A 24,502-nucleotide genomic window follows, 5' to 3' on the forward strand; every position below is an offset into this window, starting at 1 on the left:
CCTTATTAGAGGCAGGTGACATTTCATATAGCATAATAATCTTGGATATCCACTGTGAAGCCTCACTGTGCGCCATAAATAAAACCACCTGCTGAACCTTGTGACCGCATGTTCCAAATCACCAGAAACATCTGCTATTAATATTTCTGTTCCGTGCTGTGGGTTTGTAGCAATGATGTGGGCTAGTGTAGGTCACTGTAACCTGCAGTGGACATTATTCTGTTTACAGTCCTGATGATGTTGGGTTGTGTCATGGCCAGGCAGTCTCATCAGGGTAGAGAGACCTTGTGTGGTCATTGTTAGCAGTACCTTATCAGGGATACAGAGACTCTCACTGTTTCACAAGCTTTTTATTTATTTTTTAAATACCAAAATTTTTACTTTTTTTTTTTTAACTTTATGTAAGGATCTACTACATGAAAGGCCCAATTTTAATGAACTTTTCTCAGAAGAAATAGCAGCTCATGAAGACGCTCAGGAGAATGTTATGGAATGTGTGCTCAAATTCCTTATGTAGACATACATAGGCCTTCTGGCCAAGATTTAATAGTCTTTCTTAGCCTGAAAAATGTGTTCTGCTGTTGCACCAAGAATCATGGAAATGGACAAAATGTTTGTTTGAGAGGGAACCTGAGGTGAGAAAGATAAGGAGGCTGTCATGTTTATTTCCTTTTAAACAATGCAAGTTGGCTGGCTGTCCTTTGGAGCATGTCTCTAATGCTGGGCATACACGGCGCGATAGTTGTTATCAATCGAGCCGCTGATGGCTCGATTGATAATATTCAACCTGTCTGCTCACTGCGGCGGATCAACTCCACACTCGATCCCCGCGGCCGGACAATGGAAGAAACAAGCGGATAAGGTGGTGCCCGCGGGGACGTGCCGGCATCGAGCCAGCGGTTCGATTCCGGCGCATGAACACGCTGTGTATGCCCAGCATAATGCTGGGAATACCATACTTTTTTTCATCAGATAGATAATTTCTGACATGTTCAATCTTATTTTTGAACTTTTTTTCTGATCGATTTCTCATAGAAGTGAATGGAAATTGATACAATTAATCGGAAATAAGATTGGACAGTAAATCGACTGAAAAATCTCGTTGTATATTCCCAGCATAAAGCTGGGTACACACAGCACAATTGGGAGATCAGCAAATCGATCAGATAATTTCTGACAGGATTTTGATCGATAATATGATCAATTTTGGGTGGCAAAATCTATCGCATTATCAATCGGGAACATTCAGATCACCTGCCGATCTGATGGAACTGTACCGTGTGTAATAGGCTTTATATTTTATCCGTAGACTCTGAACAAGAATGCAGATCAGGTGCTCTGCCTCAAGTCTGACTGGATTAGCCTCAAGCTTGTTTCAGGGTTATGAATCAGACACTACTGCAGCCAGGAGATGAGCAGGGCTGTGGCAACTGTTATTGTTTAAAAGGAGATAAATATGGCAGCATCCATTTCACTTTTAATTTAGATACCTTGAAATCAGTTGCCCTAAGGAACTGTATTACAGGGAAATACATACATTCATACCTACAACCATGTAAGAAAGTTATGCAGCAATTTTTTTTTTAATCTGTTAACTTCCTTTGTATATTTAACTTCTTGCTGACCAGCTAACACCTATGGGCGTGGCCACGGCAGCAGCCCCAGGACTGCCTAACGCCAATTGGCGTCAAGTCCTGGGGCTCTGTTTTGCAGATCGCACACATCTCCTGCTCGGGGGGGCGGAGCTCCACCCTCTCTTTAATCCCGCTCGGGAGACTGTTAGACGGCGAAACTGCCGTCTTAACACATAGTACAGTACTGCGATCAGCAGCAGCGCTGTACTGGGGACAAGAGAGTGATCAGCTCTCATAGGCTGAAGCCTATGACAGCCGATCACGTGATTGCCTGGATGCAGGGAAGAAAGGGAATAAGAAAAAAAACAACCTGTATGTTTTCTGTCAAAAACACACGAATAAATATTTATTAAAAAAACGAAACACCTCGGGGGCGATCAGCCACCACCACCAACAGAGAACTCTGTTGGTGGTGGGGATCACTTGTGTGCTGTGTTGTGCGGCACTGCAGCTTGGCCTTAAAGCTGTAGTGGCCATTTTAGTTAAAATGGACCTGGTCTTTAGAGGAGTTTACCACTGTGGTCCTCAAGTGGTTAAATTCCCTGGATAATTGGCTGGTCACTGTGTTTATGATGTACATGGAATTCAAATCTTGGCAATAAAAAAAAAGAAAAATCTTACCTTTGTTCATTTGTGCTCTGTGTCAGAGAAACAATGTATACACCTCAGACATAAGTACCGTACATCACATCTAACACTAAGGAGGGACCCCCTGAACACCTCCTCTGAACTCTTGCTATGCTGTCATGAACCCCCCTGATCATTCAGTGGTGACAGTGTGTCTTCTTGCTGTCACTCTTGGGAAGGAGCATGGCATTTATGCCTCTTTACACTCCCATTGCATGGCTGACAATGAGGGGGTTGCATGCTGGTAAAACTCCTGGGGGGGGGCACAAAGGGGCAGTACAGTCTGTTCGCTGTGGTGGTTGAGAGTATCAGGTGCTTCTTGTCACATGACTCCTGAAGGTGGTAACCAGCAGGCTGTAGTTTGGAATGGAGGGTGGTGTACATTGCTTGCTGTGGATGTAGCAAGAGGATTACATTAATCGCTGAAATGCACCCTAGGCTTAAAGTGAACCAGAGATGAAAAGAAGAATGATATAAATTGGATCTGTCCTACTCCTACAATGACTCTTAGATATCTCATGGTCTTCATAGTCTCTGCTCAATTGCAATATCTCAAGAGTCCCAGAGTGAAAACTTATGAACTACTGACCTTTTTATATTTTCCTCTCACAGTACAAAGCATCTGCTTAGGAAAGTGTTTTATAGCTGTAATTTATCAGTGTGCCAACTGAGTTGACTGGAGAAAAACTGTCAGTTCCATAGCTAATTATAAACTTTCAGGCAGGGAAGCAAGAAAAGGAGCCCAGCACAAGTGTCTGTATGCTCGCCCCTGTATATGCACATGTCTATTTCATCATGTCACATGTCATCTCTGGTACACTTTAAAGCACACCTGAACTGAGAGGGATATGGCAGCTGGCATATTTCTTTTAAACAATACCTGGCTGTCCTGCTGATCCTCTGACTCCAATACCCTTAACCATTCACCCAGAACAAGCATGCAGATCAGATGTTTCGGATTGTAAGTCTGACAAGATTAGCTGCATGCTAGTTTTAGGTGTGTGATTCAGACACTACTGCAGCCAAAGATAAGCAGGACTGCCTGGCAACTGGCATTGTTTAAAAAAAAAAAAAAATCAGCTTCCATATCACTTAATGCAAGCGTACTTAACCTGCCTGGCGTTCTATTAAGATCGCCAGGGAGGCTGCGGGAGGTTTTTTTTTTAATAAAAAAAACTATTTCATGCAGCCAACTGAAAGTTGGCTGCATGAAAGCCCACTAGAGGGCGCTCCGGAGGCGTTCTTCCGATCGCCTCCGGCGCCCAGAATAAACAAGGAAGGCCGCAATGAGCAGCCTTCCTTGTTTTGCTTACATCGTCGCCATAGCGACGAGCGGAGTGACGTCATCGACGTCCTGACGTCAGCCGCCTCTGATCCAGCCCTTATCGCTGGCCGGAACTTTTTGTTCCGGCTACGCTGGGCTCAGGCGGCTGGGGGGACCCTCTTTCGCCGCTGCTCGCGGCGGATCGCCGCAGAGCGGCGGCGATCAGGCAGCACACGCGGCTGGCAAAGTGCCGGCTGCGTGTGCTGCTTTTTATTTGAGCCAAATCGGCCCAGCAGGGCCTGAGCGGCAGGCTCCGGCGGTACTGGACGAGCTGAGCTCGTCCAGACCGCCCAGCAGGTTAAAATGTTGTTAAAGGGGCACTATGGTGTAAAATTTAAAATATGTTGAAACAAACAAATGAGGTACGTTTTTTTTTTCTAGAGTAAAATGAGCCATAAAGTTTCTCCTATGTTGCTGTCACTTACAGTAAGTAGTAGAAATCTGACAGAAGTGACAGGTTTTGGACTAGATTTTGGACACTTCATAGGGGATTCTCAGTAAGGCTTTTATTATTTATAAAGATATTCCCTAAAAAGGATTTAAAGGGGTTCTTCTGCGAATGAGGAAAAAAATAAAAAGTGGTTTATGCATAAACTATTAAACATCCTTCTAAAATAATGTAATTTTTTTTTTAAATGAATGGTTTCATCAATACAACATGTAATGTAAACAGTGACCTATGAAGGACTTTGAGGCAAATCCATTTGTTAGGGGTGGTGTTTTTACTTTTCACAACCATAACTCCTGCTAGAAGTGGGTTATACCACTGAAAACTACTTAGGCAGGAGTTATGTTTGTGAAAAGAAAGTAAAAACACCACCCCTAACAAATGGATTAGCCTCCCAGCCATCATCGGTCACTATTTACATTACATGTTGTATTGATGAAACCATTCATTTTTTTAAAAAAAAACTTTACACTATTTTAGAAGGATGTTTAATAGTTTACTAATAGTTTAAACCACTTTTTATTTTTTTCCTCATTCGGGAAAGAACCCCTTTAAACAATGATGCTGTCCAGCTTCCCTGCTCACTACAGTTTTTTTGGCAGTTGGACAGAGCAACTGCCATTCACTAAGTGCTTTTGAAAATAAATAATTCCAAGAGAATCCCCTATGAAGAGATGAACCAGTCCAAAACTTGTCGCTTTTGTGGACTTGTCGCTTTTGTCAGATGATTTCTACTACATACTGTAAGTGACAGCAACATATGAGAAAATGTATGGCTCATTTTACTCTGGAAAAAATGTACTTATTTGTATATGTTTGCACATATTTTAAATTTTTCGCCATAGTGCCCCTTTAACCACACTCATACCGTGCAGCGGCAAAGTGGTAGCTGTAGCACCAGCGACGCACATCTGCGTCGGCAGGTGCCTCCCTAATTAATCAGGAAAGGCTGCTCGCGCGAGCGGCCGTTTCCTGTTAGATCACGGAGCGGGTCTCCGTGAATAGCTTGCGAGCCGCTGATCGCGGCTCGCAGACTAAATGTAAACGCAGGAGACTTTTGTCTCCTTTGTTTACATTGAATAGCGCTGCTGCTACAGCAGCGCCGTAAGGCAGATCGGCGATCCCCGGCCAATCAGCGGCCGGGGATCGCCGCCATGTGACATAGGACAGCCTGTCGTCCTGTGCAGCCCTGATCACCAGGGGTGAGAGGGAGGGGGGGGGAATTTCGCCATGGAAGGGGGCTTTGAGGCCCCCCCTCCCCCCCGCAACACCCAGGCAGGCAGGAGCGATCAGACCCCCCCTGCACATCATCCCCATAATTGAACATAACAGCTCCAGTGAAACAGGCATGAAGTAAGAAATAATTTACAATATTTAGGGCCAGTTTCTACTGTGCCATCTAGTTATGATTAATGAGATGCAAATTGTTCCAAAATTATGCAAATTTTTATGCAAATGTATGCAGTTTGGAAATGGACCAATCATTTTAAACCCAGGTTTAAATGGATTGGTCCATTTTCAAGCTGTGTACATTTGCATAAAAATGTGTAATTTTGGAACAATTTGCATCTCATTGATCATCCCTAGTGCCGGCATGTGTTTTGCGAGGTGCACACAAGCACTTTATGTGAAGCGTGCCATACATGGCTAAAGATACTGGCATGCATTGCTTTCAATAGGTCCACTTACTGCAACACAGATCTGATGCCAGCCCAAAATGTATTGCTCAAACACCAATCCAACCCCCCCCCGCAGGTTAGGAATAGGTCAAATAACTTCAAATCAGGTTAAGTGCAGGAACAACAGGACATACTGAGGACTGGGACAGCTCTGTGGTATCAAGCCTTCCCCCTACTAATGTACAGGAACACCATTTTTATAACAAATATAAACTGTGCTCCTTTTCTTGTATAGAGGAACCCAGGTCCCATTCCAGCACAGTGACCTGTCTTTATATTAGCCTATATCAGTGCCTATCCCAACAACTGAACCTTTCTATGGAGGTAAAAGCAACTACCTGGGCAGTTGATTCGTTTTAAATGTATAATTGTCATAAAGCTTGTTTAAAATGCAAAATAGCATTGTTTACTAACCCCACCTCCCCTCAGGTGAAGCTACCATGAATGAACTCTGGGAGTTCACAGGGGATTGTCAATGAGATGCAAATTGTTCAGTTCATACAGGATTGTGCAACATTTGTATGCAACTTGAAAAATGGACCAATCTAATCCTGCTAAAGTGTGAATTTGAGTGATCCATTTTCAAGTTGCATACAAATTTTGCACAATCCTGTATGAACTCGGAACAATTTGCATCTCATTGACCATCTCCCAGCCTCATTTCGGCAAAGAGTATTTCAGTACCGCAAGTGACCTAAGGACCTAAAGTATGCACATGACAGTTTGCACATAGGTCCAGCCCCAGGTGGCATTGTGTAATACCAGCATCTCGCTACACTTAAAGGAATACTTAAGTCTAGAAAAAAAAAACAACATTTACTCACCTGGGGCATCCCTCAGCCCCCCGAAGCTGGATGGTGCCCTCACAGCCCCGCTCCGATCGTCCTGTCCCCGCCGGCGGCTACTTCCGGTTTGGCGACAGCCGCCGACAGGCTGGGAACGCGGCTGATTTTCCGTGTTCCCAGCCGCTGCTATCACTCTCTATGCTGCTATAGCGTATATATGGGAACGCGGAAAATCAGCCATGTTCCCAGCCTGTCGGCGGCTGTCGCCGAACCGGAAGTAGCCGCCGGCGGGGACAGGACGATCGGAGCGGGGCTGCGAGGGCACCATCCAGCTTCGGGGGGCTGAGGGATGCCCCAGGTGAGTAAATGTCTTTTTTTTTTCTAGACTTAAGTATTCCTTTAAGGTAGCCATACATCAGGCGACTTGGCGGCCAATCAACCATCCGATTCGATTATAATTGGATGAAAATCGGTGACATCAAGTACATACCCAACCGACAATGCAACGAATTTCAGGCCAATATTGGTTGCATTAGTCAATCGCACATTCTGCAAGATGCAGGGCTGACTTGCTCAATCAGGTGCATGGCGGTAACGGCACGCGATATCAGGACAAACGGCGAATGCAACGAAACCCCCGGCACTGTCCCCCTGGTGCCCAGTGCAAGTGATACATTACCTGTCCGCAGCCTCTCCTGGCTCCGGGCACAGTCACTCATCTATACACGCGTGCCCCACGTAGTTGCCTTGTGATGGCTTGTGTGACGTTAGATGTCACACGCCCATGTTACTAGGCAACTACACGGCGTGCATGTATGGAGAACAGAGTGCACCCGGAGCCAGCGAAGGGCACGTACAGGTAATGTATCACTTGCACTGGGCACCAGGGGGACATTTACCAGAGGGATTACAGTAGCACAAGGCCGATTCCTGATCAATTTCAGCATGAACTTTGGCCTGCGGTTTATGGGCAGCCAACAGATCTTTTTCTAATCAGACTCCATTAGAAAGATATTTGTCTGTTGGTCGAATCTGCCCACCATCGCTAGATATATGGCCACCTTTACTGTACAAACGTCACCAATGGAAATGAAGAAAAAGTGCCAGAGCTTGGTGCAGGCCATGAACCTGGATGGCTGCTAGGCAAGGTCCAGGATGAGCCCTCTCCTGCAAAGCACTTCTAGGAGGTTAGGTGAGGTATATGGGTTAGCCAAGATGCAGAGAATCCCTCAGTGCTAGAAAGAGTTACATGTTCGAAAAGCGTTGGGCCAAATGGAGTAATATGCCCACACTATAGTAGATATGAAGAAAACCAAAAGCTTACAAATTATATTTTCCAGTGTGCAGGTGGCCATCTTTATTACAATATCTAAAATATTAAGTTACTTCATGAGAACATTGTCAACAATGGAGTGTGCATCACTGAAAGTGTAATCAGGTGAGCAGTATTGAAATCTTAATATAGAGGAGCCAGAGCAGAACTCCTACCTTGACCTGGATGAGGTGCCACAACTTCCAGGCTGAAGCAGCTAAGGACAAGGTCTGAGAACAGAGGACAAGGTCTAAGGACTACCTACTATATTTAGACAATTAGCTCAAGACACCTATAAGGGTTGTCCCATAAATTATCAGCCCACCCGTGAAAGAGCAGTTGTAGGACTACTAATTTTGCATATTATGTCTTCATGTGCCTGAAGAACCGTTGTCAGATTCCCAGTTATGTTCAAAGAGCTGTGCCAAAGCATCTGCTTAAAAAAAGAGTAGGAGCTAAAAGACATTGGTGAAAACTGAGCAAAAGCTCTGGAAGGCGTAGAAGCATGGAAGTACAAACACTGAAGATGAACCTCAGTAAAGCAGGCCATAAAGCCAACAAGGGGTGTTTCTCCAAAACTGTACACATCAGCAGTTGCCATATCTGCTATCCATACACGCAGGAACTGCTTTGCTTTAAATCCCTCCCCACCATGCTTGCGATCTTCCCCCTCAAGTCTTTTTGCTCTCTCATGTACCAAAAGAACTTGCATTTTGGGAATATCTTAAACCTTACTGATGCAGTGGGACAGTCTTATTAATATTCATTTGGAGAAATCAAAGTGTTGCAGCACTGCTAGAAAATGTTTTGTGAACCTTTAAGAGGTACCAAACCTTAACTTCCTACCATATATTTCTAGGCCCACAGCTGCACAGTTTGGACAAAAACATATGAGACAACCCGGAAAGGTGGAATTTCCAGGGAAACAGGGTTATTAAAACAGATTCCTAGAGTAAATTGTAGTGTATATTGCAAATAATGACTCAACGCCACTGAAATACAGAGCATCAAGGGATGAATTAATTGCGACGTCCTTAGTACTACTCAGGAAGAAAACTTATGGAAAGGGGAGTTTCCTAATGGAAGTCTGGCCATTTCTACATCTCGGAGTTTCAAAGGGAAGGATGTTGAGGTGGCCACCTTGGAGCAGTGTTGTCCTTTCCTGAAGCCATGTGAAGGGTAACACTACTCCACAACCTCCGCACGCAGCTTCTGGAGATACGAGGGCATTGGCACTGCTCATACAGCTCGTGCTCTGTGTGAGTGAAATCATGTCAGTTTTGTGGTCGTCTCTGGTGGGAGGTAGGGCTGGGACATCTGGACCTTCATACAAGACATCAAACACCTCATTATGCTTCCAGCTCAAAGCCCAGCCCCACCTTGTGGCCTCCAGAGCTAAAGTTCTTCCCGTTGATCAGTGCAGAGACAGTCAGCTTTACACCTACAAAAAGTACAGTAAAAATGTAACTGTTCTCAATGGCTCAAGTGAAAAAACAAAAACAAAAAAGTTTAAGGACTTCTGAATAATTAAACAGACTTTCCAACTAACACAAAAATACTCAGTTTGCTTCTAAATCCTCTATGTACTCAGTGGTTAGTATGCTACATTTAAAAAGGACCCTGAGCAGGTGATAAAAACAAAATTTTCACCTGGGGCTTCCTGTAGCCCACCGTAGGCCGTGAGGTCCCCCTGCGTCCTCCTAGCTCCTTCCCTGGTCTAGACTCCAGTTGCAGGACGACTTGGGCCTGAAGTCGTCAGGTCTGGTTCCCACTTCTGTGTATAGCGCCATTACGCTGGCCGGATTGAGAGTCCTGTGCATGCACAGTTCTCTTAAGAGTGAACCACGCATGAGCAGGACTCTCACGCCGGCCAGCATAATAGCGCTATGCACGGAAGCAGGAACCAGACCTGACGACTTCAGGTCAAGTCCTGTAACTGGAGCCAGGAATGGGACCGGAAGGATGCCAGGGGACCTCACGGCCTATGGTGGGCTGGAGGAAGCCCCAGGTAAGTGTAAATTTAGTTTTTATCACCTGCTCAGGGTCCCTTTAAGCATTAGTTTCATAAAAAGCAACGAGTAAACACTCTAAACAATAGGAAACCAACTTAAATGAAACCTGAGCTCACAGTTAAAAAGGGGCATTTGCTTCAATTTGAAACAAACGTACCTTTCCAGTTCAATCTATTTAAAAAGAACAATTTGGTGGGTCTTATTTTCTTTCACTTCTGTGTTGTACAAGGGCAGGCATTTCCCCAGAAGTCATTCACTGTTCTTCAACCAGACTCAAAGGGCGAGAGGGTGTCAATATCCTCACTGAAACATCTCTCACTGGGGCTCAATTTAGGCTCTTTTATAAAGTGATTAAAACAATGTCTATAGTGATCGGCAAAATAAAGTCTCTCAATCTGTTCACAAACTCTTCTAAATCCACCACCACACCGCTTGTGAGATCACTCACCAGCTCCTTAGATCATATAAAATGATCATATGCGCTCAGTCAAATAAGCCAACAGCCCGTCTGGTCATAAATGGGCTCTTCTCTGTCACCTCTTCATATCCTCATATTTAGGGTAAAAAACATAAACCGCTCCACATAGCGTAATACAATTCCAGTAAAATTTATTTTGCTTAAAGGGGCTTCCTGTAGGAGCTGGTGAGTGATCGCACAAGCGGTGTGGTGGTGGATTTAGAAGAGTTTGTGAACAGATTGAGAGACTTTATTGCGCCGATCACTATAGACATTGTTTTAACCCTTTATAATTGGTACTGAGCATCAATTGAGATCGGCAGCATTTTGAATCGAGTGTATTGAGTATATGTGGGACTGCGCATGGATATCATTTGTTCTTTTATAAAGTGACTCTGTAGAGGGTTACTGGTTTCTTGTCCAACAGTTGTGGCTGTACACTTCTTTCTGCCTCAGCACCACTGATTGTTCTCATTAAAGGCAACCAAAGGTGAGAGATATAGAGGCGGACATATTAATTTCCTTTTAAATGCAAGTTGCCAGGCTGCCCTCATGATCCTGTGACTAGATATTTTAGCCATAGACCCTGAACAAGCATGCAAATCAGATGCCCCAGGACTTGACACCAATTGGAGTTAGGCATTTCTGGGGCTGCCGCCGTGGTCACGCCCATTGGTGTGACGTGGTCGTTAAGTAGTTAAGGGGGCTCCATTCATAGCAAACACTGCCTCAGGCCTCTTGCACGCTGCATGCGATTCCGATTTTGACACAATGTTACATGCCATTCCAATTTGTGATTTTGAATCATTACTGCATGCTGTTTTTTAGGCATTTTTTTTTCTGTTTGTTTTGATAGCATCCAGGGAAAATCGGAATCACAAATCGGATTTGCAGAGTGCAGGGGTCTCACAGTTGGACTTTATCTTCTTTTTTTTCCTGTGTTCTCATCCTAAAGACTGTTTTGTTGCCTTCACTAAACAGACCTATTTCTTCTGTCTTCAAATCGGTATTTATATTCATGGCAAGACAGAGGTACTCTGTAATCCGGTAATACTAATATGTGCTCATGCCATTGTGACCTTCCAATGAAATAGAGAATGCAGCACTTACCAGGCCGCAGGGTCTGTGTGTAGCCCACTCCAATCAGGCTGGCATTGTTCACTTTGGCCTATGAAGAAAGACACATTATTACAACAATTACATGCATGGTTTGAATATTTCATGCACTACGCACAAACTGTGGGTTAAATCTACACACAGACTGAGGCTGACTGGATAGGTCAATCCAAAATGGATCATTCACTTTGTCAATTTTTCCTACTGATGTTTTAGAGCTGGGCTTCCACCATAGTGTGGAAAATGGCTAAGGTTCAGCACTATATAGATTCTTACTGATGGGGACCCTAAAAATGACCCTTCCTATTTGCTTAATAACACTCATAAATCCTTCAAGTCATAAGAAATCACTCACTAAACATTTAATCCAAGCTGCCCGTATGGTAACCCCAAACATTGGAAATCACAAAATTGTAGAATGGTTTGCAGAAATACAATATACTGACCAAATGGAATCCATGACCCACACTCTTAAAGTGAACCTCCGGACTAAAAATCGACTCAGCAGCACTGAAAAGGCCTGGTGTTTCTTTAACAGTTTCACAGCATCAGAACTTTGTTTCTCTTTTACAAGCCTTATTTTTAGCTGCACAGAAGAAAACTGCCCAGGCTTTTTTTCCCTGATGCTGTGCAAAGCATGATGGGATTTCTGATGTTGTTGTTCTCGTTCTACTGTTTTGGTTCCATTTTTTTTTTGACATTTTGAATTTGACATTTGAAGCCTAGCGTGTGCAGCTGGGAGTGGTTATCAGGACACAGGACAGTTGGAACTGTGTCTCCTGCTCCTTGTCACCTCCTTTCAACCAAAAAGATGGCTGCCCCCATGACAAAGATGGAAGCCCCCATGAATCACAAACATTTGCCTTTTCTTTTAAAACAGGGTGGGTAAGAGATTATATTACCTATCTATTCTAATTAACATAACTTATGTAACTTAATAACAGCATGTTTGTTTAGGCTGAAGTTCCCCTTTAAAGAGAACCCGAGGTGTGTTTAAAGAATGTTATCTGCATACAGAGGCTGGATCTGCCTATACAGCCCAGCCTCTGTTGCTATCCCAAACCTCACTAAGGTCCCCCTGCACTCTGCAATCCCTCATAAATCACAGCCGTGCTGTGAGGCTGTGTTTACATCTGTAGTGTCAGTCTCAGCTGCTCCCCCTCCTCCTGCATAGCTCTGGTCCCTGCCCAAGTCCCTTCCCTCCAATCAGCAGGGAGGGAAGGGATGCAGGCGGGGACTGGAGTTCTGCAGGAGGCGGGGAGAGCAGCAGACTGACACTATAGAGAGAAACACATCCAGCTCTGACAAGCTGTTTGTCAGTAGCATGGCTGTGATTTATGAGGGATTGCAGAGTGCAGGGGGACCTTAGGGGGGTTTGGGATAGCAACAGAGGCTGGGCTGTATAGGCAGATCCAGCCTCTGTATGCAGATAACATTCTTCAAACCCACCTCGGGTTCTCTTTAATGGCAGAGGAGAGCAATATTCACAGACATGAATCCACTGGCACATGTTCGTTGAATCTGAAGAATATAAGGCCTCCCTAACACAGGGCTAGATATATGAGTGACCTTACTCCCCTTAGGATGTTCAGAAGCAATACTACTCTCCGAAATGCTGGCACAATCATATTGTGCCAATTTAGAAATAAGTGGTGGAGTGGCTGGCCTACAGATTCCCTTTATTTTCTACTCTTTTCTCTGACAAACTTTCCTCTCTCTCTTTCTTTACTTACTACCCTGCCGTTGCAGGAATATTCTCTGTACATATGAAGATCCTCTCCACAAGAGTATTATTTATACCTTTCAAAAACTGTGCCCATATGCCCTTAGTGTACACAAACATTGTTGTGGAGTTCATTCTTTTTTATTCTTTGTCATTACATCGAACAGCTTCTCTCCCAAATTAAACAGAGACAGGTGTAGGATCCCATTGGGCCCTGTCTCTTACATTAATCATTAGAGCATTTCTGTTCGGTTGCTGACAACATACCCTACCATATCTTTAGCCTTTGTAGATATAAAACTATTTCAATGTCTTACTATCTAATGTGCCTTACAGTAACTCTAATGTTGCCTCTGCCACTTGGGGCGGAGCTGGTTTACCGCCCTGCATTTATGTACATTATTTGCCTTTTTGCTGTAAGTTTTTGATATATGTGATGTTTTCTTAGTCTTGATGCGATTGCCTCAGTACAATTACCACTGTTATGTACCTCTTTGACCTTTTGAATTTCAAAAATAAAAGAATCTTTAAAAAAAAATGAAAATGGCTTGATCTTCACAGTTTTTAATGCCATTTGTGTCCCTATGCAGAACAATTTCTCCAATTTCCTGTTTTGACAAGAAGCAATATAGAACTCTTCTAAGTGGGGAGGAGTGAGAATATGTGGCAAGTTTGTATGTTGTCACTGGCTTCCTGCCCAAGACATGATTGACAATAGCAGGGCTGTGGAGTCGGTACAAAAATCCACCGACTCAGACTCCTCAGTTTAGGATTCCATCGACTCCGACTCCTCGACTCCGACTCCTCTAATTTGCATATTACAATCTTGTCGATTGAAAGTATGTAACATGAAATTCGTCTCTTAACTGCCAACGCTAAGGAATTTTAAAAGACAACTGAAGTAAGAAGGATATGTAGACTGCCATATTTATTCCTTTTAGTCATAGACTAAAACTAGTCTTTGGTAAGAGTACTTGTAAAAGGTACAGGGCCTAGGCAATGTAACTGTGGGTACATGTAAGAGTGATGTCCAGGTACTCTGCAGGGGAATAAGGAGATTCTTCCTGTATTACACATTCTTCATGCACAATCTGAACCAGGTTTATAAGTGATAGACAACCCCTCTGTGTTCAATGTGCACAACATTCTCAGTGGATTCCCTGCAGCTCTGTGGAAAGTGCATATGGAGAGTATAGTACTACTGTGTAACAAAGGAAACCTGAGACAGATGAAATTAAAGTTTTATACATACCTGGGGCTTCCTCCAGCCCCGTTCAGGCTATTCAGTCCCTCGCTGTCGTCCACCACCACCTGGATCTTCTGCTATGAGTCCAGGTACTTGAGCCAGTCTTGCTTAGTTTGCATGCACACACTCCGCCGCCGGGAGCGTACTACACCTGCACAGCACTATTGCGCAGGTGCAGAACGCTCCTGGCTGTGGAAGCGGCATGCGGCCGGACTGCGCTGACTGGCTGAATTACCGGGACTCATAGCAGAAGATCCAGGTGGTGGAGGTGGACAGCGAGGGACGGATTAGCCTGAAGGGGGCTGGAAGAAGCCCCAGGTATGTATAAAAAAAAAACTTTTCTTTTCATCCTTCTCAGGTACCCTTTAATTCGTAGTCACCAAACAAAATTTTAACAACATATCAAATTATTTGATTTAATGAGCAAAGAGAGTGCGACTTTGCGTACATTTGCATAAATCAGAATCAACACAGAATTATTTCCATCTCATTGACCATCTCTATTAGTGACACGGCTACACATCAGGATTTATACTTACAGCATAGACGTAGTAGTAGTATATTAGTATATACAGGAGATTCCTGTGTACACATCATATACTGTATACAGTCACAATCAGATGTGTATATCAGACTTCAAAAATACGGGGACTGCTTTATTGAAGCAGCACAAGTAACTAATTTTGATTGGTTAATTTCATTTTTGTGGACTAAGCACAGCTATTACTGTATGTATAAATTATTTAGGATGACTATTATCTGAGAAATAGAACATTTTATCATATTTTCTATTTTAATTACAGTTTAAATTCATTGGGAGTCGATGCATTTTTCCCGACTCCGACTGACTCCAGGCACCCAAAATTGCCCCAACTCCACAGCCCTGGACAATAGAGCTCTAGACTAGGGATGAGCGGAACTGAATTGGCATGTTAGTGGCTATGAAACTGAGTTTTGCATTGTGTGCATCTGCCCCAGCCTGTTTTTGGGCGCTGGGTGAACTTGCCTATGTCATCGCCACTTGTCGCTGCTCTCCATCTTCCTGCTGTGAAAGTGTGGGGAAGATGGAGATTGGCGTGCATGCCGAGAGGGGACGCCATTGGTGAGGTAACCCTCTCTTTCCCTCATCTCTACTCTAGAAATCCCAGGGATGGAAGCAAGGGAAAAGCACACATCACATCACAAACAAATACCCATTCACAGCTTTAAAAAAAAAAAAAAGAAAAAAAAAAAAAGTTTGGCTGGAGTTGGGCTTTAACATGAACCCGAGATGAAAATAACTGGAGGAGATAAACAATTGTATTTATCCGCCTACTCCTAAAAATGACTTTTTTTTTTACACTGCTCAGTGGCAGTCTATTAAGTGTCCCTTAACCACTTGCCGACCGCCTACTTCATATTGGCGGCGGCAAAGTGGCAGCCCCAGGACCACGTAACGCAGATTGGCGTCAGGTCCTGGGGCACTCTCTGGCCGGGGATCGCGCGCTGGGATGCGCGCGCATCCGCCGGCAATAGGCTCCGCCCACCCGCGACGTCAACCCGCCGGCCAATCGGAAGCGCCGGCGGGTTGTTAACCCGACGATCGCCGGATAGGAAGCGTATAATACGCTTTGTAATGTTTACAAAGTGTATTATACAGGCTGCCTCCTGCCCTGGTGGTCCCAGTGTCCGAGGGACCACCAGGGCAGGCTGCAGCCACCCTAGTCTGCACCCAAACACACTGATCTGCCCCCCCCCTGCCCCCTGATCGCCCACAGTACCCCTCAGACCCCCCCCTGCCCACCCCCCAGACCACCGTTTGCACACAATCACCCCCCTAATCACCCATCAATCACTCCCTGTCACTATCTGTCAACGCTATTTTTTTTTTAGTCCCTAAACTGCCCCCTGCTCCCTCCTGATCACCCCCCCACCCCTCAGATTCTCCCCAGACCCTCCCCCCCCCCCCTGTGTACTGTATGCATCTATCCCCCCTGATCACCTGTCAATCACCTGTCAATCACCCGTCAATCACCCCCTGTCACTGCCACCCATCAATCAGCCCCTAACCTGCCCCTTGCGGGCAATCTGATCACCCACCCACACCAATAGATCGCCCGCAGATCCGACATCAGATCACCTCCCAAATCCATTGTTTACATCTATTCTCTCCTCTAAACACCCACTAATTACCCATCAACCACCCATCAATCACCCCCTATCACCACCTGTCACTGTTACCCATCAGATTAGACCCTTGCGGGCACCCAATCACCCGCCCACACGCTCAGATTGCCCTCAGACCCCCGCCTTATCAATTCGCCAGTGCAATATTTACATCTGTTATTCCCTGTAATAACCCACTGATCACCTGTCAATCACCCATCAATCACCCCCTGTCATTGCCACCCATCAATCACCCCCTGTCACTGCCACCCATCAATCAGCCCCTAACCTGCCCCTTGCGGGCAATCTGATCACCCACCCACACCAATAGATCGCCCGCAGATCCGACATCAGATCACCTCCCAAGTGCAGTGTTTACATCTCTTCTCTCCTCTAAACACCCACTAATTACCCATCAATCACCCCCTATCACCACCTGTCACTGTTACCCATCAGATTAGACCCTAATCTGCCCCTTGCGGGCACCCAATCACCCGCCCACACCTCAGAACGCCCTCAGACCCCAGCCCTGATCACCTCACTAGTGCATTGCTTGCATCTATTTCCCCCCTCTAATCACACCTTGAGACACCCATAAATCACCTCCTGTCACCCCCTAGCACACCTACCCATCAGATCAGGCCCTAATTTGCCCCGTGTGGGCTCCTGATCACTCGGCCAAACCCTCAGATCCCCCTCAGACCCCCTTCCGATCACCTCCCCAGTGCATTGATTGCATCTATTTTCCCCTCTAACCGCCCCCTGAGACACCCATCAATCACCTCCTGTCACCCCCCTAGCACTCCTATCCATCAGATCAGGCCCAATACATCCTGTCATCTAAGAGGCCACCCTGCTTATGACCGTTTCCACAAAATTTGCCCCCTCATAGACCACCTGTCATCAAAATTTGCAGATGCTTACACCCCTGAACAGTCATTTTGAGAAATTTGGTTTCCAGACTACTCACAGTTTTGGGCCCGTAAAATGCCAGGGCAGTATAGGAACCCCACAAGTGACCCCATTTTAGAAAGAAGACACCCCAAGGTATTCTGTTAGGTGTATGATGAGTTCATAGAAGATTTTATTTTTTGTCAAAAGTTAGCGGAAATTGGATTTTTATTGTTTTTTTCACAAAGTGTCATTTTTCACTAACTTGTGACAAAAAATAAAATCTTCTATGAACTCACCATACACCTAACAGAATACCTTGGGGTGTCTTCTTTCTAAAATGGGGTCACTTGTGGGGTTCCTATACTGCCCTGGCATTTTAGGGGCCCTAAACCGTGGGGAGTAGTCTAGAAAACAAATGCCTCAAAATGACCTGTGAATAGGACGTTGGGCCCCTTAGCGCACCTAGGCTGCAAAAAAGTGTCACACATGTAGTATCGCCATACTCAGGAGAAGTAGTATAATGTGTTTTGTGGTGTATTTTTACACATACCCATGCTGGGTGGGAGAAATCTCTCTGTAAATGGACAATTGTGTGTAAAAAAAAATAAAAAATGTGTCATTTACAGAGATATTTCTCCCACCCAGCATGGTTATATGTAAAAATACACCACAAAACACATTATACTACTTCTCCTGAGTATGGCGATACTACATGTGTGACACTTTTTTGCAGCCTAACTGTGCTAAGGGGCCCAAAGTCCAATGAGTACCTTTAGGATTTCACAGGTCATTTTGAGACATTTGGGTTCAAGACTACTCCTCACGGTTTAGGGCCCCTAAAATGCCAGGGCAGTATTGGAACCCCACAAATGACCCCATTCTAGAAAGATGACACCCCAAGGTATTCTGTTAGGTGTATGATGAGTTCATAGAAGATTTTATTTTTTGTCAAAAGTTAGCGGAAATAGGATTTTTATAGTTTTTTTCACAAAGTGTCATTTTTCACTAACTTGTGACAAAAAATAAAATCTTCTATGAACTTACCATACCCCTAACGGAATACCTTGGGGTGTCTTTCTAAAATGGGGTCACTTGTGGGGTTCCTATACTGCCCTGGCATTTTAGGGGCCCTAAACCGTGAGGAGTAGTCTAGAATCCAAATGCCTCAAAATGACCTTTGAATAGGACGTTAGGCCCCTTGGCGCACCTAGGTTGCAAAAAAGTGTCACACATGTGGTATCGCCGTACTCAGAAGAAGTAGTATAATGTGTTTTGGGGTGTATGTTTATACATACCCATGCTGGGTGGGAGAAATCTCTCTGTAAATGGACAATTGTGTGTAAAAAAAAATCAAATAATTGTCATTTACAGAGATATTTCTCCCACCTAGCATCTGTATGTGTAAAAATACACCCCAAAACACATTATACTACTTCTCCTGAGTACGGCGGTACCACGTGTGGCACTTTTTTGCACCCTAAGTGCGCTAAGGGGCCCAAAGTCCAATGAGTACCTTTAGGATTTCACAGGTCATTTTGCGACATTTGGTTTCAAGACTACTCCTCACGGTTTAGGGCCCCTAAAATGCCAGGGCAGTATAGGAACCCCACAAATGACCCCATTTTAGAAAGAAGACACCCCAAGGTATTCCGTTAGGAGTATGGTGAGTTCATAGAAGATTTTATTTTTGTCACAAGTTAGCGGAAAATGACACTTTGTGAAAAAAAACAATTAAAATCAATTTCCGCTAACTTGTGACAAAAAAAAAAATCTTCTAAGAACTCACCATACTCCTAATGGAATACCTTGGGGTGTCTTCTTTCTAAAATGGGGTAATTTGTGGGATTCCTATACTGTCCTGGCATTTTAGGGGCCCTAAACCGTGAGGAGTAGTCTTGAAACGAAATTTCTCAAAATGACCTGTGAAATCCTAAAGGTACTCATTGGACTTTGGGCCCCTTAGCGCAGTTAGGGTGCAAAAAAGTGCCACACATGTGGTATCGCCGTACTCAGGAGAAGTAGTATAATGTGTTTTGGGGTGTATTTTTCCACATACCCATGCTGAGTGGGAGAAATATCTCTATAAATTGACAATTGTGTGTAAAAAAAATAAAAAAATTGTCATTTACGGAGATATTTCTCCCACCCAGCATGGGTATGTGTAAAAATACACCCCAAAACACATTATACTACTTCTCCTGAGTACGGCAATACCACATGTGTGGCACTTTTTTGCAGCCTAACTGCGCTAAGGGGCCCAAAGTCCAATGAGCATCTTTAGGCTTTACAGGGGTGCTTACAATTAGGCACCCCCCAAAATGCCAGGACAGTGAACACACCCCACAAATGACCCCATTTTGGAAAGTAGACACTTCAAGGTATTCAGAGAGGAGCATAGTGAGACCGTGGCAGATATCATTTTTTTTTGTCGCGAGTTAGAAGAAATGGAAACTTTTTTTTTTTTTTTCTGTCACAGTGTCATTTTCCGCTAACTTGTGACAAAAAATAAAATCTTCAATGAACTCACCATGCCTCTCACTGAATACTTTGGGATGTCTTCTTTCCAAAATGGGGTCATTTGGGGGGTATTTGTACTATCCTGGAATTTTAGCCCCTCATGAAACCTGACAGGTGCGCAGAAAAGTCAGAGATGCTTGAAAATGGGAAAATTCACTTTTTGCACCATAGTTTGTAAACGCTATAACTTTTACCCAATCCAATAAATATACACTGAATGGTTTTTTTTTTATCAAAGACATGTAGCAGAATAACTTTCGCGCTCAAATGTATAGGAAATTTTACTTTATTTGAAAAATGTCAGCACAGAAAGTTAAAAAAGTCATTTTTTTGACAAAATTCATGTCTTTTTTGATGAATATAATAAAAAGTAAAACTCGCAGCAGCAATCAAATAGCACCAAAAGAAAGCTGTATTAGTGACAAGAAAAGGAGGTAAAATTCATTTAGGTGGTAGGTTGTATGACTGAGCAATAAACCGTGAAAGCTGCAGTGGTCCGAATGGAAAAAAAGGCTCTGGTCCTTAAGGGGTTTTATGACTGCAGTCCTTAAAGGGAACCTTAACTGTCGAGCAAAAAAAAATTCACTTACCTGGGGGCTTTCCCAAGCCTCCCGCAGCCGTCCGGTGCCCGCGCCGGTCCTTCGGTGCCCTCCGGTCTCCCTCCGCCGCTAAGTTTCGTTTTCGGACGACTGCCAGTCGTCCTCGGGCCTCTTCCGCACTCCTCGTCGTAAACTGCAGTAAAGCGCGTCCGCATGACGCCGAACGCGTCATGTGCATGACGCCAAACGCGTCATGCGGCGCGCTTTACTGCAGTTTACGACGAGGAATGCGGAAGTGGCCCGAGGACGACTGGCAGTCGTCCGAAAACGAAACTTAGCGGCGGAGGGAGACCGGAGGGCACCGAAGGACCGGCGCGGGCACCGGACGGCTGCGGGAGGCTTGGGAAAGCCCCCAGGTAAGTGAATTTTTTTTTGCTCGACAGTTAAGGTTCCCTTTAAGTGGTTAATGAAAATACGTGAATGATTGACCTTTTCCTATCTCCCTCAGCTCTCAGAAGTTGTATTCTGCCAGAAACACTCTTATGACTGTAATCTGCTTATCAGTGAGGTTTGCTACAATCCTGACAATGTACTGACAAGACAGAAGCTGTCACTTCCATGCCTAGAAATTAACTCTTTCAGGCAGCAATTAATGTTTTGCACTGTACATACACATGTTTATCCCGTCATGTCACATATTGCCCCGGGTACACGTTAAAACGCAAACCTAAAGGTGCCCATACATGGTACAATTTTTTCATTTTTTTTGATTAGATACTTTCGTTCGATTAGGTCGTTAGATTAAATATAAATATTTTTACAACATGTCCAATTGGATTTTTATAGAAAAAACCAGGATAATCATTAATTTTTCTTGATCGAAATTTTTTTTCCTAATTTCATTCGATTCGATCGTTTTGGCTAAATTAACAGGAAAATCGAACGTTTTTATTGTACCGTGTATGGGTACCATAAGTTTGGTATTGCCATTTCTCTGTGAAGAAATTCCTTTCACTTCCTGCATTTTGGCGACATCAGCGATTCGGACAGCAGGTGAAAATTACCCAGGATAGAAAAACGGCTATAAAAATAAAGATTCTGACTTCCCAGTCTAGGGAAAGAAATGATATGTCTGCCTAGTTTAGAAGATTTTCTCATTTCCTGAGCTTTGTGATGCCTGTGAAAGCAACAGGAGGAGGTGAGGGACATTGTTCTCCCTGTGACTGCAAGCAGGAATGAAATCAATAAGTATCACACACACACACTTTTCAGGGTTTTGTTTGACTGTTTTCTGGAGTCAGAAGCCTTTATCAAAAGCAAAGGATATCTGCATTAGCTGGCTCTTACTTTCCAGCCAGACACATTTTCTGAGGTCTTAGTCTGGTGCAGTTGCACACAAGTCAATTTATACTCCCAGTCAACAAGCACTTCAATTAAAGCCATCTTCATTCTTCAGCAGACCGATAAATGTTTTATCAGTTATTAAGAAATGAGATGTGCTACTAAATATAGAGCTGGATCTCAGGTCCTATTGCACAGTCTTTACTTGGCTGAACAGCCCCATATAAAGCAGGTGCAGCCTAGTGTCAGAGCGCTTCCATTCCAGCCTTTGTGTAATTTGCAGGATCAATCTATCTTTATTGCATAGTGAGTACAAGTGCAGCCCACAGATCAGTGTATACAAGAAGCTGGATAACTTGCTCCAGACAAAGGACTGGTCAGCAAACAGGTGCACTGAGCCATTAGGCGTTTCAGACTGACCGCCCGATTACATTAAACGTTGCCTGGGGATTGGCTTAAAGGGAACCAGAGATGAACGTTTCACACAAAATAAACATATCAGTTGATAGCTTGTAAAGAATAAATGCTCTACCTGATAATTTCGCCGCTCTGGTGTGCCCTTTTTAATGTTTTTTATCCATTATTGCTCCAGGAAAAATTAAATATGGCCGCCGGCTCATATCCCTTCTCCTTCTGGGTTATGAGTTGTTCTGGATGTGCTGTCTAGGCTATATGAGACTAGGCTGCTATCTAGGCTAAATGCAGCCTTTCATCTGTGTGCTTTCATTTTGGCATGATATCTGCCTGTAGGAAGTGTCTCTCATAGGAATGAAACTGCAGTCATCATCAGTATCTAGTGCACACAGGGATCATATTGCAGCCACAGAGCTTCTCTCTCAGCAGCAGCAGCCCCTCAAATGTCATCATCACAGCTCTCAGTATGCAAAGCAGGAAATCTGAGCCAGAAGGTGGCAGGCTTGGGCTTGAAAAGACTCCACAGAAGAGTGACTCAGCTATAATGATTCCAGGTCAAACCTCGACTGAATAGTCGGTGGATTCTTATCACAGCTGTTAACAGGCTAATTAAGCAGATAACAATGAAACTAAAAGCAGGGTAGGTGTTTGCTGTCATGTTCCCACTGATAAATGTAATAAAATACATGAGGGTGCTTCGTCTCTGGTTCTCTTTAAGTGTGCCTGGCCTTTGGAAAACAAATTCTGACGAATTCTGACCAGCATCCTGGTCTTGGGCATACAGTGCTGCTTCTAAGTCCCATTCAAGGAGGTACTAGGCACTAGGGATGATCAGTGATATGCACATTTTCCAGAGTTTATTTACATTTTTATTCAAATATATGCAGCTTGAAAATGGACCGATCAATTTAAATCCAGGTGGAACTTGACTAGTCCATTTTCAAGCTCCATATGTTTGCATAACAATTTACTGCATAAACTTGGAAACATTTGCATCTCATATATCATCCTTACTAGGCACACTCGTTCAACAAGATCATAAAATGTCAGAACACGGTCATGTGACTCTTACAGAGAGGGCAGAGTTTGAATCCAGCTGGTACTTGGCTCCAATGCCAAAGCGTGTGTTGTTGCTGCCCGCACTCCATGCCAAGCTCACAGAAGTCTCCACATCCTTGTTCACCTTCTGGTAGATCGAGCCTCCGAACTCCGTGCCGTCATTCCTGGGCGAGCGGGAATCAGAGGACGGTCATTAATACATTGCAGAATGTTCATTATCATTACCCAGATGGCTTATCACTGTAATAGAGCTATACTCAGTGTCATTACACCATTCTTATCATACCCATAAAGATACCTGCCATCAATACATAGTGCAAAGTGTTGGTTATCACAGGAGAGATGGCCAGCATTATTAAATTATTACTTCATTATAGGGCTGACATATTACTGCACAGAACTTCACATCTGCCCCTGTCCCTAATGGAGCTTACAGTCTAGTGCCCCCGTTATGTCTAATCGTGCTGCCCGGAAGCTGCCTTCCTCACCGAGTATCACGCATGCTCAGTGGGAAGTTAAATATTATTCCCGCAAAATATCTCTGCTTCCACACCTCCTACACTCCCCAAATTTTCAGGTTAGAGGTCATATCCCCCAAACTACCTATGTGCCAAACTTTCCAGATATAGATTACAAAAACCTCTCAGGAACCAGCAGCGCTCGGGAGCTGTAATTAGGCACAGAGGTAGTTTGGGAGATCCCCTCTTTACCCTGAAAATTTGGGTTGTGTAGGAGGTGTGGAAGCAGAGATATTTGGGGTGTTTAGCACGGCAGCACAATTGAACAGGTAATGTGGCAGGACAGGCTACTACTGCGCAGGCGCGGCAGCATAAATTTACAGGCAGCACAATCAGACACAACACCCCTACAGCAGTGTGCACACAGTCCTCCAGTCTGTTTACACTCCCATTATAGTGCATCTCAAGTTACAAAATAGGAGAAAACAAAACTGGAATACAACCCATACACTTTACTGTGCTGGATGTTTTACAGTTGTGAATGGAAAACTTCTGCAAATTCCAAAAGGACATACAACCTCTATACAGATTGTGTCACTGTATGTCTACCCTGGCATCATTATACAGTGCAGAGTAACCGTTATCAGTGTACAGAGATACCCAGCATCATTATACAGTGCAGAGTGACCATTATCAGTGTATAGAGATACTCAGCACCATTATACAGTGCAGAGTAACCGTTATCAGTGTACAGAGATACCCAGCATCATTA

General features: G+C 44.2%; 1 protein-coding gene across 1 annotated transcript in view; it reads right to left on the minus strand.

Annotated features, from left to right (window-relative positions):
* Positions 1 to 7,824: 7,824 nt before the first annotated feature.
* Positions 7,825 to 24,502, minus strand: part of VDAC3 (voltage dependent anion channel 3) — a 55,618-nt gene continuing 38,940 nt past the window's right edge. Inside the window, exons 7-9 of the mRNA XM_068274636.1 lie at positions 23,286 to 23,436; positions 11,389 to 11,446; positions 7,825 to 9,250 (exon numbers count right to left, since the gene is read on the minus strand). Of these exons, the coding sequence (XP_068130737.1) occupies positions 9,159 to 9,250; positions 11,389 to 11,446; positions 23,286 to 23,436 (301 nt within the window). The 3' untranslated portion in view covers positions 7,825 to 9,158. The remainder of the gene's footprint in view (positions 9,251 to 11,388; positions 11,447 to 23,285; positions 23,437 to 24,502) is intronic.

The sequence above is a fragment of the Hyperolius riggenbachi genome, chromosome 3, assembly GCF_040937935.1.
Source record: "Hyperolius riggenbachi isolate aHypRig1 chromosome 3, aHypRig1.pri, whole genome shotgun sequence".
Lineage (NCBI taxonomy): Eukaryota > Metazoa > Chordata > Amphibia > Anura > Hyperoliidae > Hyperolius > Hyperolius riggenbachi.